At 39.7% G+C, this 16857-nt stretch overlaps 1 protein-coding gene across 7 annotated transcripts in view; it reads left to right on the forward strand.

Annotated features, from left to right (window-relative positions):
- cacna1ba (calcium voltage-gated channel subunit alpha1 Ba) overlaps positions 1 to 16857 on the forward strand; it is a 598950-nt gene that overhangs the window by 479626 nt on the left and 102467 nt on the right. For all 7 annotated transcript variants that reach the window (XM_087998499.1, XM_087998494.1, XM_087998493.1 and 4 more), the window contains 2 exons: positions 11353 to 11449; positions 13300 to 13460. In XM_087998499.1, the coding sequence (XP_087854625.1) occupies positions 11353 to 11449; positions 13300 to 13460 (258 nt within the window). The remainder of the gene's footprint in view (positions 1 to 11352; positions 11450 to 13299; positions 13461 to 16857) is intronic.

The following is a 16857-nucleotide window of genomic DNA, read 5'->3' on the forward strand; positions in this document are numbered from 1 at the left end:
CATACACAAGCACCACCCGTGTACTGCAGCTCGATGGCACCGGTTTGGGTGACTTTGGTTTTTGCTTGAAGGCGGCGGAGGTTGAATAATTTCCCACTGCTTTTGTAAGTTAGCTCCTCTCCAACGGGGAGTTTGTCAGCAGTGGGGTAAAGTATTGCAGTGAGGTAGGTCGAAACAGTGTTGGGGCAATGATGCAGCCCTGCTTGACACTGGTCTGAATGGAGAATGGATCGATGGTGGAGTCATTTGTCACCATCACGACTTCCATGTCATTGTGGAGCAGGCTAAGGATGGTGACAAACTTCAGGGTGTAACCAAAACAGAGAAGGCTGCTCCATTATAGAGCATCAATATTTTAAGAGGAGCAAGAGTTTGGCCAACGTCTAAAACAGACAACATTGTAATTTATTTAATTGCTTGTAGTAACTGGCTTAGGACAAATTGATTTTCTGTTTCCAACATTATAACAGTGCATTTTACTGAGCTGGTGAAAGGTACTATATTAATGCAAGTGTTCCTTTCCTTAAACTGCATGAGAAAACATGTTAATCATTTTGTATACAACCCAAACATGTCTGCTGACCACATTCCATCACACTGTTTTAAGAAAAACATGGATCCTTAACACCTGGTTGGAAGAAGCAAAAGGTCTCAGGCGTTTGAAGAACAGTACCTAAAGGCCATAAGATCTTAATGCATAGGAGCTGAAATTAGGCCATTCAGTCCATCGAGTCTGCTCCACCATTCAAACATGGCTGATACGTTCCTCAACTTCATTTTCCCGCTTTCTCCCCATAACCGCTGATCCTCTTGATACTCAAAAACCTATCCATCTCAGTCTTAAATATACTCAATGACCTGGCCTCTACAGCCTTCTGTGGCAATGAATTCCATAGTTTCACTACTCTCTGGTTGAAGAAGTTTCTCCTTATCTCTGTTCTAAAAGATTTTCCCTTTACTCTCAGGCCGTGCTCTCAGGTCCTAGTCTCTCCTACCAATGAAAACATCTTCCCAACATCCCAACAGGCCATTCAGGGTTCTGTATGTTTCAATTAGATCCTCCCTCATCCTTCTAAACAATATCAACTATAGATCCATAGTGCTCAAATATTCAACACATGTTAAGCTTTTCATTCCTGGACTCATTCTCATGACAGTGATACCTTTGACAATGCAGTACTCTCTCAGTGCAGCATTGAACAATCAGTCTGATTCAGGGATTAAGATAACCTCCTGGGGATAATCAACTGAAGGGAATCATCAGCTTGGATTTAATCACATTATCACCATGCAGTGCCAATAGGTAGAAGGCGCACATGTAGAAAATTGAGTGGAATGAGCAATGGGCTGAACTCTGAGATCCTACATGTTAGGATAACCTGTTGAGACTCAACTATGAAGAATGGTTACTTGAGCAAGATGTTGAAGAATGTATATGTGGAAAAGCATGCAACAAGACTTCCAGTAGATTTGAGAAGCAAAATCAATTTCACAGTTTACTTACATACCTTCTTAATAATAACAGTTATTTAAAGCTCAGTTTAGTACTGGTTATATTTCCTCCAACTTGTCTGTAAATATCAAAGAAAAATAGGGTTAATAAACCATATGCCTATTAAAAGTCTATATATAAAATCAAACATTATTATTTACAAGATCAGCCTGCAAATGATTATTTAGGAGGATGAGGGTCGAGAGTGTGGTGCTGGAAAAACACAGCAGATGAGGCAGCATCTGAGGAGTAGGAGAATCGATGTTTCGTGCATAAGTCCTTCATCAGGAATCCTGATTCCTGATGAAGGACTTATGCCCAAACCGTCAATTTGCCTGCTCCTTGAATGCTTCCTGACCTGCTGTGCTTTTCCAGCACCACACTCTCGACTTTGTTATCCAGCATCTGCAGTCCTCACTTTCTCCAATATAGGAGAATGGCCAAATTACATGGAAAAATCATTTTAACTTTCCAAATAAGTTAAAATGTAATGACATTTACAAATAGTATCTTGTTATGTAAATAAACATCATCCATGAAATCATGTAATATAAGTAAATATATAAAAGTGATGATTAAGCTCAAGCAATCAGAATCTACTGTAAAGCAACTCTGAGCATTATACACTAATTATAATCATTCTCATTAGAAGCATGCTAACTTTTATTGCAACATTAGTTTGAATACTATTTGTTCTTTTGTAATCAGGCAAATTTTTATTGCCCACAAATGTGAAAAAGTGTCTTGAATTTAAATGACTACAGCAAAACTGAAGAGATGATTATTTTCAATGAATTCTTAGAAGATATTTTCAGAAGATTACAAATCTTTCCATTGTTTTCAATCTGAACAGTTTTCTCATTTCAACTTCGTGCATTTATCTTTTTACACAGTTAAACATCTGTGCAATTCCGCATGTTACTGTTTGTGGCTATAAACATTGAGTCAATAGCAATTAGTGCCCAGTGTTGACAGCTTCACCTGTATCTTCATGCATTAACATAGCAACTAGGTGCAGCGTCCAGTAACAGGGAGCTGGATTAATATGATCAGGCTGTTCAAGCAGCCAATCATAGTTAAAGATTTTCACAGCCAGTCAACCAGGAATGAAAAAACAGTAAGATGAAAACATTCCTAAAATGTTTTACATCATATCAATTAAAGATTGGGACTTAAAGATTGAAATCTTAAAAAAACTTCTGTAAGAAAGCCAATTTAAAGAATAGTTCAGAAAGAATCAATGATTAGTCATACAACAGCACTCCAAAAACTCAAAAATTATTTGATAGGGACAGTTCTGATGTTTGTTTTGTTTTATCAATCACATCATTATTAAAAATCTTGTTATAATTTAGTAAGAAAGTGGGTTTTGTAACAGCCATTGAAAAGACATTTTCTTATTATTTTTGTTTTCAAGCTTTCACATTTTAAAGGGATGCAAACATTGCTTCGTTTGGATATCTAAGGAGATACAGCAGGAAAGTTTAAATTCTTGCTGACTTCAAAAGTTGCCTATTTGCCAGTTCGCAGTGTTGGTGTGCAGCCTGTTATACAACACTGGAGTGCAGTGTTAGAGTTGTCTTATTAGTTTGATACCCTGATGTTGGAAGCAGGGTGAGTCACCATCCCATAACTTGAGATTCAAACTGGATCCTGAGTCAGGCAGTTTTGTACTGGGTCTTGGGTCTAGGAAGGTCTTGTGTCTGTAAATGCCTTGGACCTAGCTGATGGTTCAGGTTCAGCGATCCTTAGGGGTTATAGGAAAATTGACCCAGTAGCAGCAGACTGGCTATTGCAAGTAAATGCAACTATAGTCTCACGCATTTGTAAAGGACTGACTTTCGTTTTGCTAACACCATCTATCCACATGTTCTCCACCCCCCCCCCCCCCCCCATCCCCATTCATATGGCCTTGGGAACTGCAGCCCTCATGTCAAATGTCCCTTTATTTTTTTCTCAGATTCTGTCACTCTAGATCAGAGTGATAGTGGCAATGATGCTGAAAGGTCACTGTCAATGCACTGTTGCCTCCTCCTACAAGGGCTGAGTTCCTCAGTTTGAAATTTGAAAGGAGTGCAGTTGGGTCTCACCAGAGTGGACAGGAGGACAGGCCAGGCAGGAACCTCATGTGGGAGACTATGAAAATGACTCCTGTCAGAGGGAAACCATCCTGGATTTAATGAGTGACAAAGGGAATGGGGGAAATCTACTAACGAAAGGAAGGCAATAAGGCTTACTTAATGAGCCAGTTAAAATCAATTATCCCTGAGCCCACTGGGATATAAGAGTGGCCCACATATTATATGAGACTGGTAAAGGTCTCTCTCCTCTCCAGCAAGCCATGTTGTATTTGCCAGCAGTTCATATGGACAGTGGAGAAGAGACCTCATTCACAGGTTGTCGGTATCTAATTAAGTGTCCTAGCGTTAGAAAACCCACTCCTGCTCTTGCATCAAAAACCTAGTGATAACCCCTCCCTACGACAACCCCCAACTCTGTGAAGGCCCCCATGTGTTACCAACAGTGCCTATCACTTCAGACTTCTGATTGGCTGGCAGCTCCTGGACAGGAACTGATCCGATGGGAGACCCAATACTGTCCAGCTAAGTGGCTGCTGACCTCATAACTGCATTGAGTCACCTGGAGAAAAGCACTCAGGATTCCCAACAGCTTGTGTCAACAAGTGCACCCCTCCCCCCACCCCCGCAAATGTGCACACAAGCAGGTCAAGAATTCACAATCGCATTGATTAGTTTAATAGACAGTTACGGTCAGGGTTTTACAATTGATAAACAATAGGATATGACCAAGACCATAAAACCAGAAGTAAACCATTCTGCCCATGAGTCTGCTCCACTATTCAATGAGATCATGGCTGACCTGATAATCCTCAAGGAGAAAGTGAGAGCTGTGGATGCTAGAGGGTTAAGGTTGATAAAACGTGGTGCTGGAACAAGCACAGCAGTTCAGGCAGCATCTGAGGACTGAAGAAGGGTTATTCCTGAAACGTCGACTCTCTTGCTCCTCAGATACAATCTGACCTGCTGTGCTTTTTTCAGCACTAGGCTTTATCAACTCTGACAATCCTCAACTCCACTTTACTGCCTTTTCACCATCACCCTTGATTCCTTTACTGGTTAATAATCTGTCTACCTCAGTCTTGAATATGCTTAATGACCCAGCCTCAACAGTCCTCTGTGGTAAACAATTATATAGATTCAACTATCCTCTGACAGAAGAAAATCCTACTCATCTCTGTTTAAATGTGTGGCCTCTAATTCTGAGATTATCTCTTCTGGTCCCAGAGTCTCCCACAAAGGGAAACAATATCTTCACATCTATCCCACCAAGTCCCCTAAGTTTCAAAGAGGTTGCTTCTTGTTCTTCTAAATATTAATAAGTACAGATCTAATCCAATCTAATCAACCTCTCCTCATAACACAGTGTCTCTAAACCTAGCATCAACCTAGTGAACCTTCTCTAGGCTGCCTCCAATGACAGTGTATCTTTCCTTAGATAATAAAACTGTTCTAGCTGTGATCTGACTAATGTATAGTATAGTTTTATTAAGATGTCCCTACTTTTATACTCCATTCCCTTGAAAAAAAAACAATGTTTAATTTGCTTACCCTGTTTTCTGCTGAAATTGGATGATAACTTTTTTATGATTCATGGATGAATACTCCCAAGTCTCTCTTCTGCAGCTTTCTGCAGTCCTTCTCCATTTAAATAATAGTCAGCTCCTCTATACATCTGCCAAAATGCATATCTCACATTTTCCAATGTTATGTTTCATCTGCTAAATTTTAACCCACTTGCTTAACCTGCCGACATCTTTCTGCAGATTCTTTGTGTCTTCTCAACATGACTTGCTTTCCCATATATTTTTGAGTCATATAATCTGTCACATTGGTGAATTATTATCACATTGATGCAAATGGTATTTATATGTGTCCAAAAGTTATTTGCCACTGCATTGGAAATAGATGTTCCTCTCCATTAATGCATGCAGTGAGAATCATAGAATCATAGTAGTTCAATGTTTGGCTTCTGGCCTGGGACTTGAAATGGGTTGAGTTAGAAACCAACGAGGGTTGAGAGCAAAAATTGCAAATCAGGCCATTTCTGCTAACTGTGGAACATCTGCAGAAATAAGCTTCCCTAAAACAGGTCGAATTTCTTCAACATTGTGCATGTCAGTATTCTTTTTGTGACCTCCACTGCAGAATGTTTGAGTCTGTCAAAAAATTGACCATGTAATCAAGATGCTGCAACCATCAGAGGACACAGCCGATAGTTGTTGGCCACCTCTGAGATGCATAATTGTGGATTCAAGTCTTACTCTAAAAATATAAACTAAAACAAAATCCATATTTTCATTCTGTGGGGTCTTGCTGCATTGTTGAAACTGCCATCTTTCAGTATATTAAACTGAGGCTCTGTCTGCTCTCTTAGGGGTTGTAATAAGTTGCATGGCACCGTTTTGAAGATGTTCCAGGGAGTTAACCCCAGTGACTTGACTATACATAACAAAAGTAGATGAGCTGGCCATTTTTTCTAATTGTGTATCCAAACTGATTGCCATGTTTCGTACTGCAGCTATTCCACATTTAAAAGCAGCCTTCCTTTTCTGGGCTTCTAAAAGACACTATAAATCCAAATCTTTTTCATCGCTGTAATAAAGCAGCTGAACAGTTTGGATCAGTTCGGTATCTATTACCTGACTTCAGGTATCAAACCAATTTAATTAATGAAATTGTGTTTAGTTTCAGCTTTAGAAGGTCTGAAGTTCAGATTTCAGCACAAACCGAATAATGAAATTGAAATAGAAAGTGTGAGAGACACTCAGCAGGTCTAGCAGCATCTGTGGAGAGAGAAACAGAGTTGGAGTCTCAAATCCAATCTGATTCTTCTTCTGAACTGAAGAGAGGTGAAAATGTGATGGTTGTTGAGGTTGGGGCATGTGAAACAAAGTGGCTGATTGGAGGGTAAGGGAAATTCGGGAGCAAATTTGTCATAGAACAAAAAGCAAAGAAAGTGGTCATTATTGAAGAGAAGTGACAAAGTATTGGTGCAGAGTAAGTGGTAACAGCAGAATATAAGTTAACTCTGAAGACAAAATACAGATAACAATGGAGTAAAGAAATATCAAAATGGATAGAGTTTGTGGTTTGAATTTATTGAACTTGTTGTGAAGTCCAGGAGACTGTAAAACCACTTTGGCTGGAAAATGCCAAAGTGGAAAATGAGGTGCTGTTTCTCTAGTTTGTGTTCATTACAACACTGTGGCAAGCCTAGTACAGAAATATGAGCATGAAATCAAAATGGTGGAGTGAAATAGCAAGTGATTGGATCCATGTTTGGTTTGCCTAGTGCAGTTGAGACTGCATTTTATAAAGCAATCCACGACATTGAAAGAAGTATAAGTCATTGTGCACCTGGAAGGAGTATTGGGCCTTGGACAGTGAGAAGGGAAGATGTAAAAATGCAACTATTACACTTTAAGCAATGTAGTGGGCAGCTTCTATGAGAAAAGGCTTTTGGGGGTGATAAAGGAATGAACCTTTTGGAATGCTGATAGGTGGACAAAATATGTTTGGTGGTGGCATTATGCTAAAGGAGGCAACTCCAAATTTACATCACTTAGCCATTTCAGTGTACCACCTTGCGTTTGTGCTCACATTTTCTGTACTAGGTCTGATGCACTATTCCAGTGAAAACCAAAACAAATTCAGGAACAAATCTCATGTTTTCAATGAAGTATTTTATAGCCTTCTGGACTCACGTAGTCTTCTGGATTCAACACAAAGTTAAACAACTTCAGTTCATTATTTCTGTCCTCCATTTTAATTCTGCTCCTCCCCTGCCCCCGCCCCACGTGAGAGCTGACCTTTAATCTACTATTAACACACACTCAGGACCATGGTTTCGCTACAGCCATCTATTTGTCATCTAATCTTTACTTGACCTTCAATCTTGTTTCATTTACTCCTCTTCTGACCAACCCACTCTTCCACTGCCATAAAACTCATCACATTGACAGCTCTCTTCAGTTCTGTTAAAGAGCCATATCGGACTTGAAACCTTAACTGTTTTCTTTCCCAAAATGCTGCCAAGTCTGTTGAAGTTTTCCATTATTTTCTGTATTTGTACCAGATTTCCAGGATCCACAGTATTTTGCTTTTATTTGAATAAAGAAGTTGGTAAGCAAGTAAGTGAAGCTAGTTATGGTTGTGGAACAGTTGCACCCTTAGAGTTGAAGATGGGTAATTATCACTGTCATTTTGACTTTTGTCTCCTGGACTGAATAAACAGGTCACAACAAAGAGGTCAGTTAATCTTGTCCTACTATAGTGCAAGGTACAAGATTTCAATCAGTCATTATGAAAAACACCTTTAATCTACCATCTACCATTGCCTGGCAGTTAATTTTTCAATCAAGTCATGTCTTTGAAACTGCTACTACTGCTACAATTCACACTTGGTCACTTGGTTTGATGGCATGGAGACTTGTGTTGGAACACACAGTTTAGTATCCTGCATTCATAATCTCTTTTGTTTCAAAGGAATATTTGAGAAGTGTGTATAGTCGGGAGTCAGAATCCGAAATGGTCCGCTTTCAGTTTAGATGTAATTCATCCTTAGTTGTTCCAGTATAACATGGACAACAGTAGTTCAATTCCCATTCCAGCTGAGGTAGGCTTCGGATCTATCTCATTGTCCTGCCCCTGAGATTGGTAAACACTGGTAAATCACCCCTGACAAACAAACTGCCATAAAAATGGTTCAGGATGAAGCATCAGATCATGAGCCAAGGATGTGTCTTCAGGCAGAGCGCATATCATATTTCAAGATCGCAGTTGCATGCTTTTCCTTTTCTGTCAGGACTTTAAGGCCATGATTGTAATATCTGTAAGTGGAGCATCATTTTGTATCATAACAAAATGGATTTGCTTCTTCTCATCCTGCAGTGAGATAATAGAATTTGACAAGTGATGAAGAGTCCCCAGACTTACTTTTATATGTCTTTTGCATTGATAACTGTAGGACTGAAAAGAATTTCAACACTAGTTAAAAGAGTTGGGGTGGCACAGTTGCTCAGTGGTTAGCACTGCTATGTCACAGCGCCAGGGACCCAGGTTCAATTCCCACGTCGGGTGACTGTCTGTGTGGAGCTTGCACATTCTCCCCGTGTCTGCGTGGTTTTCCTCCGAGTGCTCTGGACTTGCCCCACAATCCAAAGATATGCAGTATAGGTGAATTGGTCATGCTAAATTGCCCATAGTGTTCAGGGATGTGTAGGTTAGGTGCGTTAGTCAGGGGTAAATGTCGGGCAGTGGGTCTGGGTGGGTTACTCTTCAGAGGGTCGGCCGAAGGGCACTGTAGGGATTCTATAATTCTAATTTATCCTGTGAAACTTTGTCTGGCTAGAGAGAAATGACATAATAAAGGTTTAATGTATTGCAGTTCCCTGAAGGAATTTATTATTTTGGAATCCTACGAATCTTAAACAATATGTGATTTACTTTAATCAAAAAGAAGTAATTTATACTGGAAGTATAGCCTAGTCAGGAAGACAGTAGAGCAACAATGGCAGGAGTTTCTGGGGACTTGAGAACACAATACAGGGGTTCATCCCAAAGAAAAGAAAGATGATGTGGGGTGGGGTGGTGGTAGTTAGACAGCCAAGGCTGACAAAGGAAGTCAGGAAATGTATCAAAGAGAAAGAAAGAGCCTATAAAGTGGCCAAGAGCACTGGGAAATCAGAAGATTGGGAAGACTATAAAAACAAACAGAGGATAACAAAGAGAGGAATAAGGAAGAAGAGGATCAAATATGAAGGTAAGCTAGCCAGTAATATTAGAAATGATTGTAAAAGTTTCTTTCAATACATAAGAAACAAACGAGAGGCAAAAGTAGAAATTGGGCCACTCCAAATTGATGCTGGAAGGCTAGTGATGGGAAATAAGGAAATAACTGAAGAACTTAATAAGTACTTTGTGTCAGTCTTCACAGTGGAAGACATGAGTAATATTCCAATAACTAAGGAGAGTCAAGGGATAGAGTTGAGTATGGTAGCCATTACAAAAGACAAAGTGCTAGAAAAGTTGAAAGGCCTAAGAATTGATAAATCTCCTGACCTCGATAGGCCACATCCTAGAGTTCTGAGGGAGGTGGCTGAGGAAATAGCGGAGGTGTTGGTTGCGATCTTTCAAAAATCACTTGAATCAGGCAAAGTCATGGAGGATGAGAAAATCACTGTTGTAACCCCCTTGTTCAAGAAAGGATTAAGATGGAAAATTATAGACCGATTAGCCTAACCTTGGTTGCAGGTAAAGTTCTAGAATCCATCGTTAAGGATGAGATTTCTAAATTCTTGGAAGTGCAGGGTCAAATTAGAACAAGTCAGCATGGATTTAGTAAGGGGAGGTCATGCCTGACAAACCTGTTAGAATTCTTTGAAGAGGTAATAAGTAGGTTAGACCAGGGATACCCGTGGATGTTATCTACCTAGACTTCCAAAAGGCCTTTGATAAAGTGCCTCACGGGAGACTGCTAAGTAAGATGAGAGCCCATGGTGTTCAAGGTGAGCTACTGGCATGTATTGAGGATTGGCTGAGCAAATGTGAGGTCTTGCACTTTGGAAAAAAGTATACAGGCATGGATTATTTTCTAAATGATGAGAAAATTCACAAAGCCAAAGTAAAAAAGAATCTGTGAGTGCTAGTACAGGATTCTCTAAAGGTTGACTTGCAGGTTGAGTCCATGGTTAAGAAAACAAATGTAATGTTGTCATTTATGTCAAGAGGGTTGGAATATAAAAGCAGTGATGTGCTTCTGAGACTTTATAAACTCTGGTTAGGCCCCATTTAGAATACTGTGTCCAATTTTGGGCCCCACACCTCAGGAAGGACATACTGGCACTGGAGCATGTCCAGCAGAGATTCACACGGATCATCCCTGGATTGAAAGGCCTAACATACGATGAACGGCTGAGGATCCTGGGATTGCATTCATTAGATTTTAGAAGGTTGACGGGAGATCTAATAGAAACTTACAAGATAATCGATGGCTTAGAAATGGCAGATGCTGGGAATTTGTTTCCATTAGGTGGGGAGACTAGAAACTGTGGGCTCAGCCTTAGAATTAGAAGGGGTCAATTTAGAATGGAAATGAAGAGACATTTCTTCAGGCAGAGAAAAGTGGGCTTGTGGGATTCATTGCCACAGAGCGCAGTGGAGACTGGGACATTAAATGTCTTCAAGGCAGAGATTGATAAATTCTTGATCTCACAAGGTATTAAGTTCTATGGGGAGAGTGTGGGTAAGTGGAGTTGAAACGCCTATCAGCCATGATTAAATGGCGGCGTGGACTCGATGGGCCAAATGGCCTTACTTCCACTCCTATGTCTTATGGTCTTATATATATGCAGTTATTGATCATTACAGATTCCTCACTAAGCAAAGATTAAATGTTTATTGCATTAGCTAAGTTTAACAAACCATAATGGCATTTAAATGTGTATGCATGAAACTTTATTGGAGCAAACATTTAACATGGATTGTTCATACAATAATTATATCCTAAACATTGCTTCTTCCAAAAGTGGAATTGGTTAGATTTAAGTTGATATTTTCTCCATCTCAGTAGCGTTTACTTTTTATCATTCTTGTTTATTTTGTCATTTGTCACCCAAATGTGCCATCTTTAACTATGGCAGTTTCATCTCCAAATACAAGTATGGCTCCTGGGCATGCCTATGTGTTGAGATGTGGTGTGTGAATTAGTGCAGCACAGAATCGATAAAGATAAATTGTATTCAGCTCTGTATACATAATTCTTGATCTTTACATATACAGCGGAAACAAAGGCAAGGATCTCAACACCATCAAATCCCTGCGAGTTCTCAGAGTGTTGCGGCCACTGAAAACCATTAAACGTTTGCCAAAATTAAAGGTATGAAGTTTTTGTATCTTTATGTTTATGCAGAGAATCTTGTGTTAGTTTAAAAAAATTGAAGAAAGGATTGTTTTTGCATTAACTCCTGCACCAACTGGAAAGAGGCAGTTGTACATACACACTTAGCTCATAATCTGAACAGGTGCACATGTGCAGAATCTCCCACTGAGATAATGGCTGCCAGTTTAACACCACTAAAGTGACCTGGTTGGAAAGGCGTTTTGCAGGAAATTTGTAGATAGCTCAGTTTGTACATAGAACTTGTAATCCTCGTGTCAGGTTCAAAACTTCTCATCAGAGGATTTTTTTCTTTAATATTGCATTCAAAATATTTCTTGTAAATTGATGTTTAGCAATAGTGGAAGTCCGCCATTAAAAGCACGTTGTCTGGTTTCCAACACTGATTGCCAGCCAGGCTGAGGGGTGCTGGGCAAAACAAAATTTACCACTTGAATTAATGAACAGTACAACACAGGAACAGGCCCTTTGGCCCCAAGTCAATGCCGACCATTCTAAACTAATCCTGTCTGCCTGCATATGTTCTCTATCCCTCTGTTCTCTATTTGTTCGTGTGTCATGTCTAAATGTCTCCTAACCATTGCTGTCGGATCTGCTTCTCCCAACTCCCCTGGCAGTATGTTTCAGGGACCTACTACCCTCTATGTTAAAAGAAGACTTTCTTTGCACATCTTCTTTAAACCTTCCCCAGCTCACCTTAAACCTAAGCAGTCAAATATTTGACGTTTCCATCCTGAGAAAAAGACTCAGATTATCCACCTTATCTATGCCTCTCATATTTTTAATTACTTCTATCAAGTTTTCCTTCAGCTTCCCACACTTCATCAAAAACAATCCAAGTTCTTCTAACCTTTCCTTATAGCTAATACCTGTATACTCCAATCCAGGGAACATCTTGGTAAACCTCTTTTGCACCATCTTCAAAGCCTCCTCGGTCTTCCTAAAATGTAGTGACCACAACTGCACACAATACTCCAAATGTGGTCTGATGTTTTAAACAGCTGCAACATGACTTGCCAATTTTTATACTCAATGCCCTGACCAATGAAGGCAAGTTCATGTTGTAGGCCTTACTTACTATCTTATCCACTTGCATTGCCACTTTCGGGGAGCTGCAGACTTGGACCTCAAGCTCCCTCTGAATGGCAATGCTCCTTCCATTCCTCTTGCATTTGACCTCCCACTTGTCTGGATCAAACTCCATCTGCCATTTCTCCGCCCAACTTTCCAAATGATCTATATTTTACTGTATCTTTTGATCACCTTCCTCACTATCTGCAAACTTACTGATCAGACCACCTACATGTTTATATATATTTTCAACAGCAGAAGTCCCAGCACTGATCCTAGCAGAATACCATGAGTCACAGACCTCCAATCAGAAAAACTCTTCCACAACTAGCCTCTGTCTTCTGTGACCAAGCCAATTTAGTATCCACCTTGCCAATCACTATGAATCTCATGTGACTTAATCTTCTGGACTAACCTCCCATGAGGTCATTTTTGAGATGTAACTTTTGACATTTTATTGTTAGCAAGGAGTTGATAGTCCTTTCAGATGCACCAATGTAATTATCATTTTACCTTGTCTTCTCTGGTTAGAGAGAAGCAGTTCTAACTCCACATTTCAAGTCTTGTATCTCTCCAACACTCAAAACTGGTATTACGTTTAAATTAACTGTATTTGCAATATACCCGATGCTATCAGTTGATCTGATGTTCTGACTAAATGCTTTTTAAATACAGATTGCCACTCAGCAATGATTCTGTGAGTCCAGTCTTGTCTGTCACTTCTTGTTAACATCTGACTGCAAACTTGTTTCCTTTAGGCTGTCTTTGACTGCGTGGTGAACTCCCTGAAGAATGTTCTGAATATACTTATCGTTTACATGCTCTTCATGTTCATCTTTGCTGTCATTGCTGTGCAGCTTTTTAAGGGTAAATTCTTCTACTGCACTGACGAGTCAAAGGATTTGGAAAAAGACTGCAGGTAACCATCTACAGACAGAGGCAATGGTTGTATTAACTGGAAGATAATACAACCATATAGTTGAAGAAACAACAACTTTCAAATTAATTTGGTTGCTTGAACAATTCCATAAGCTGTTTTAATTCTCTTTGATTTAAACAAATTATCATATCATGGTGTAAATTTCTCTTCTTTAGTGTTCTGGTTGATATTATTCCTCAATTAGTTAAGCTGATTTTCTGGGCATTATTACATTGTTGTTCATAGGAGCTGACTGTGAAAATTGTCTCCTAGTTTCCTACATTAGAACAATTACTACACTTCACATATAATTGGCTCCAAAGCCTTTTGGGATGTCCTGAAATTACAAAAGGCAGACTATCCATACAATCCCTTTCTTTAAAGAAGCATAACCATCATTTATGGATAGAATTTGCCTGGCAAAACTGAAGATGGTGGTCGGATACAAAATAGGACCATGGATTTATGCATTGTGCAAAAGTAGGCCATTTGGCCCAGCAAGTCCATATTAGTTCATACAATCTAGTCAACTCCATTCCTACTCGTTCTCCATAACACTAGAAGTTTATTTCATTTAAGTGTCCACCTGATTTGCTTTTGAAATAATTAATTATGTTTATTTCCACTATACTCCTGGAGAACGGATTTCAGGTCCTGCTGCATAAAAATGTTCTTCATCCTATGCCCCCCCTACATCAGCGTAAAATTTTAAATCTGTGTCTCCTACAGTCATTGCACCATCAACAAATAGGAAGTGTTCTTTATTTCTACCTTCTCTAATTATGCTTGTCATTATCTTGTACACTGTTATCAAATCTCCCCTTAATCTCTTCTGTCTCCCAAACTCGCATTGTAACTAAAACTTTACATTCCTGGAATCATGATGATTTAACTCCTTGACACTCTGTCAATGCCTTTACATCTTTTCTAAAATGCAGTGACCAGAACTGGAAGCAAGTCTGTAGCTGAGGCCTAACCATAGCAGATAGAAGCAATGTGGGCCAATCATCCCCTCAAGCCTGCTCTCTCATTCAAAATGATCATGGCTGATCATTGAGCTGAATGCCCTAATCTCACTCTGACCCCTATCACCACAGAGCTATATGTATCTCCCCCTTGAAAAAACAAAATATTTTGGCCTCTACCACTCCACAGACTCACCATTCTCTGGATGCAGAAATTCCTCCTTGTCTCAATCCTAAAAGGCTTATCCCTTATCCTTAAACTATGATCCTTGGTGGTCTGGACTCTCCCCACTATCAGGAGCATTCATCCTGACTCTAACCTGTCTAGTCCTTTTAGACTTTTGTAGGTTTCGATGAGATTGCCTCCCATTCTTCTAAACTCCAGTGAATACAATCCTAACTAACTCAAGCTCTCCTCATCCATCAGACCTGCCCTCTCAGGAATCAATGTGGTAAATCTTTACTGTGCTCCCTTTATAGCACGAGCATCCTTCCTCCAAAACTGCACACAATATTCCAGATATGGCCTCACTAATGCTCTGTATAATTGCAGTAAGAAATCCTTGTTACTGTACTCAAATCCTCTCGCTATGAAAGGCAACATACATTTTGCCTTCTTTACTACCTGCTATCTCTGCCTGCTTACTTTCAGTGACTAATGCAGAGGCCACCTGGGCCTAATTGAACATACCCCTCTCTCAATTTACAGTCATTCAAATAATAATCTGCCTTCCTATTTTTGCTATCAAAGTGGATCGCTTCATATTTATCCACATTCACTCACTCAGGCTTTCCAAATAATGCTGCAATATCTCTGCATCATCCTCACAGCTCACCCTTCCACCCAGCTTTGTGGTATCTATAAATTTAGAGCTATTACATTTCATTCCTTCATCTAAATCATTAACATATATTATGAAAATAGTTCTACAATGGTTCAACAAGACCCATGTGCTTTTGTACTCAATGTCTCTATTTATAAAATCAGAATCCTCTATATTTCATAAACCATCCTATCAATGTGTCCTGCTATATTCAAAAATCAATGCACATGCAATCACTGGTTCCTTTGTTCCTGCACATTTTGAGTTTTGTAATTAAATCTATCCTGCTCTTTACTATTTCCAAAACACATTGTCTCATGTTTCTGTATAAAGAATTCTATCTGCCACACATCTACATATTCTGCTAGACTATTTATCCTGTTTCAGGCATCGTCATATTATCGTGATAGTTTACCACTCCTTAATGTTCAGTATGTTCAAAAAAATTTTGAAATTTTACTTCACATTCTAGGATCCAAATAATTTATGCAAAGTTTCATTATCTTCATCAACCATCCCTGTACCTTCATCAAAAATTCAATTAGATTAGTCAAACACAATTTTTTATTCATTCACAGGTTGTGGGCATTGCTGGCTGGGCCAGCAAAGTTTCAAAGTGATAAATTGATCGTTCCTTCAAAAATAAGCGATTAATTCAAATGACGATTAAAAAGTGTTACCCAGCAGAGTGATCGAACAAAACCATTTTTGCCTTTTTGCTTAAGAAGGTGGACAGAGTAGTCTGACAATCCTACTTACCAGGGAAGAGGAGGCAATTAGGAACAAGCAAAGGAGTTGAGACAAACTTGCGTTTGCCTCTGGTGGGTGCACGCTCCACGTTGGTTTCTGTGTGATTGAGATGAAAAAAAGATTTGGACGTAATTTGCTTTGCTTCCTGAGTTTTCCTCCTTTCTCAGTGGACAGATGTTGGGAGGAAGGAAGAGAAGGCAGGCAGAAGTGCTGTGAAGAGAGGAAGTTTGGAGAAGAGCGAGGTGGTTGTCTTGGGAATTGGGAATAGAGTGGATGGTGTGAGGAACCATCAACCACCATGAGACACACAGAGAAGGAGGGAAGAGGTTGGGTTGGGAAGCACATTTGGAGAAAGGAAGCCATGGATGATGATCAAAAGGGAAGAAAGGGATGGTCAGGTCTCATGTCAGAATGGGCACACATATTGCATAAGGAGGTTGTAAAGGGCCTTTTAGGTAGAGGTAAGATGCTAGGAGGTACTAAAGTTTATCTTGTGCTCTAGCAGCATGTGGCCCTGTCCAAGAAAACTGTTCATGAGTCACCAAATGACATAAAAGTGAAGGGTGAGATGAGAGAATCTGGTGCCTGTAAGATTAGATTCCCTACAGTATGGAAACAGGCCCTGCTGATCCTCTGAAGAGTAACCCACCCAGACCCAATTAGATTGGTTAATTAATGCAATTGTTCAGAACAACAGCAATCATTGGCTAATTAACCTATCAATCAGGATGAACGCAATGCCAGATTGGCTGTTTTGGACACTGACCATCCTGGTTGACAGGCTGCTTGGCCAATGAGCCTGACTCCCCTTGAGGTACAGCTCCTCATCATTAATGTCATCTCCTTCTCATTGATCTT

The sequence above is a fragment of the Chiloscyllium plagiosum genome, unplaced genomic scaffold (genome assembly GCF_037043375.1).
Source record: "Chiloscyllium plagiosum isolate Xiang-an unplaced genomic scaffold, Cpla_swu_hap1 HiC_scaffold_21, whole genome shotgun sequence".
Taxonomy (NCBI): domain Eukaryota; kingdom Metazoa; phylum Chordata; class Chondrichthyes; order Orectolobiformes; family Hemiscylliidae; genus Chiloscyllium; species Chiloscyllium plagiosum.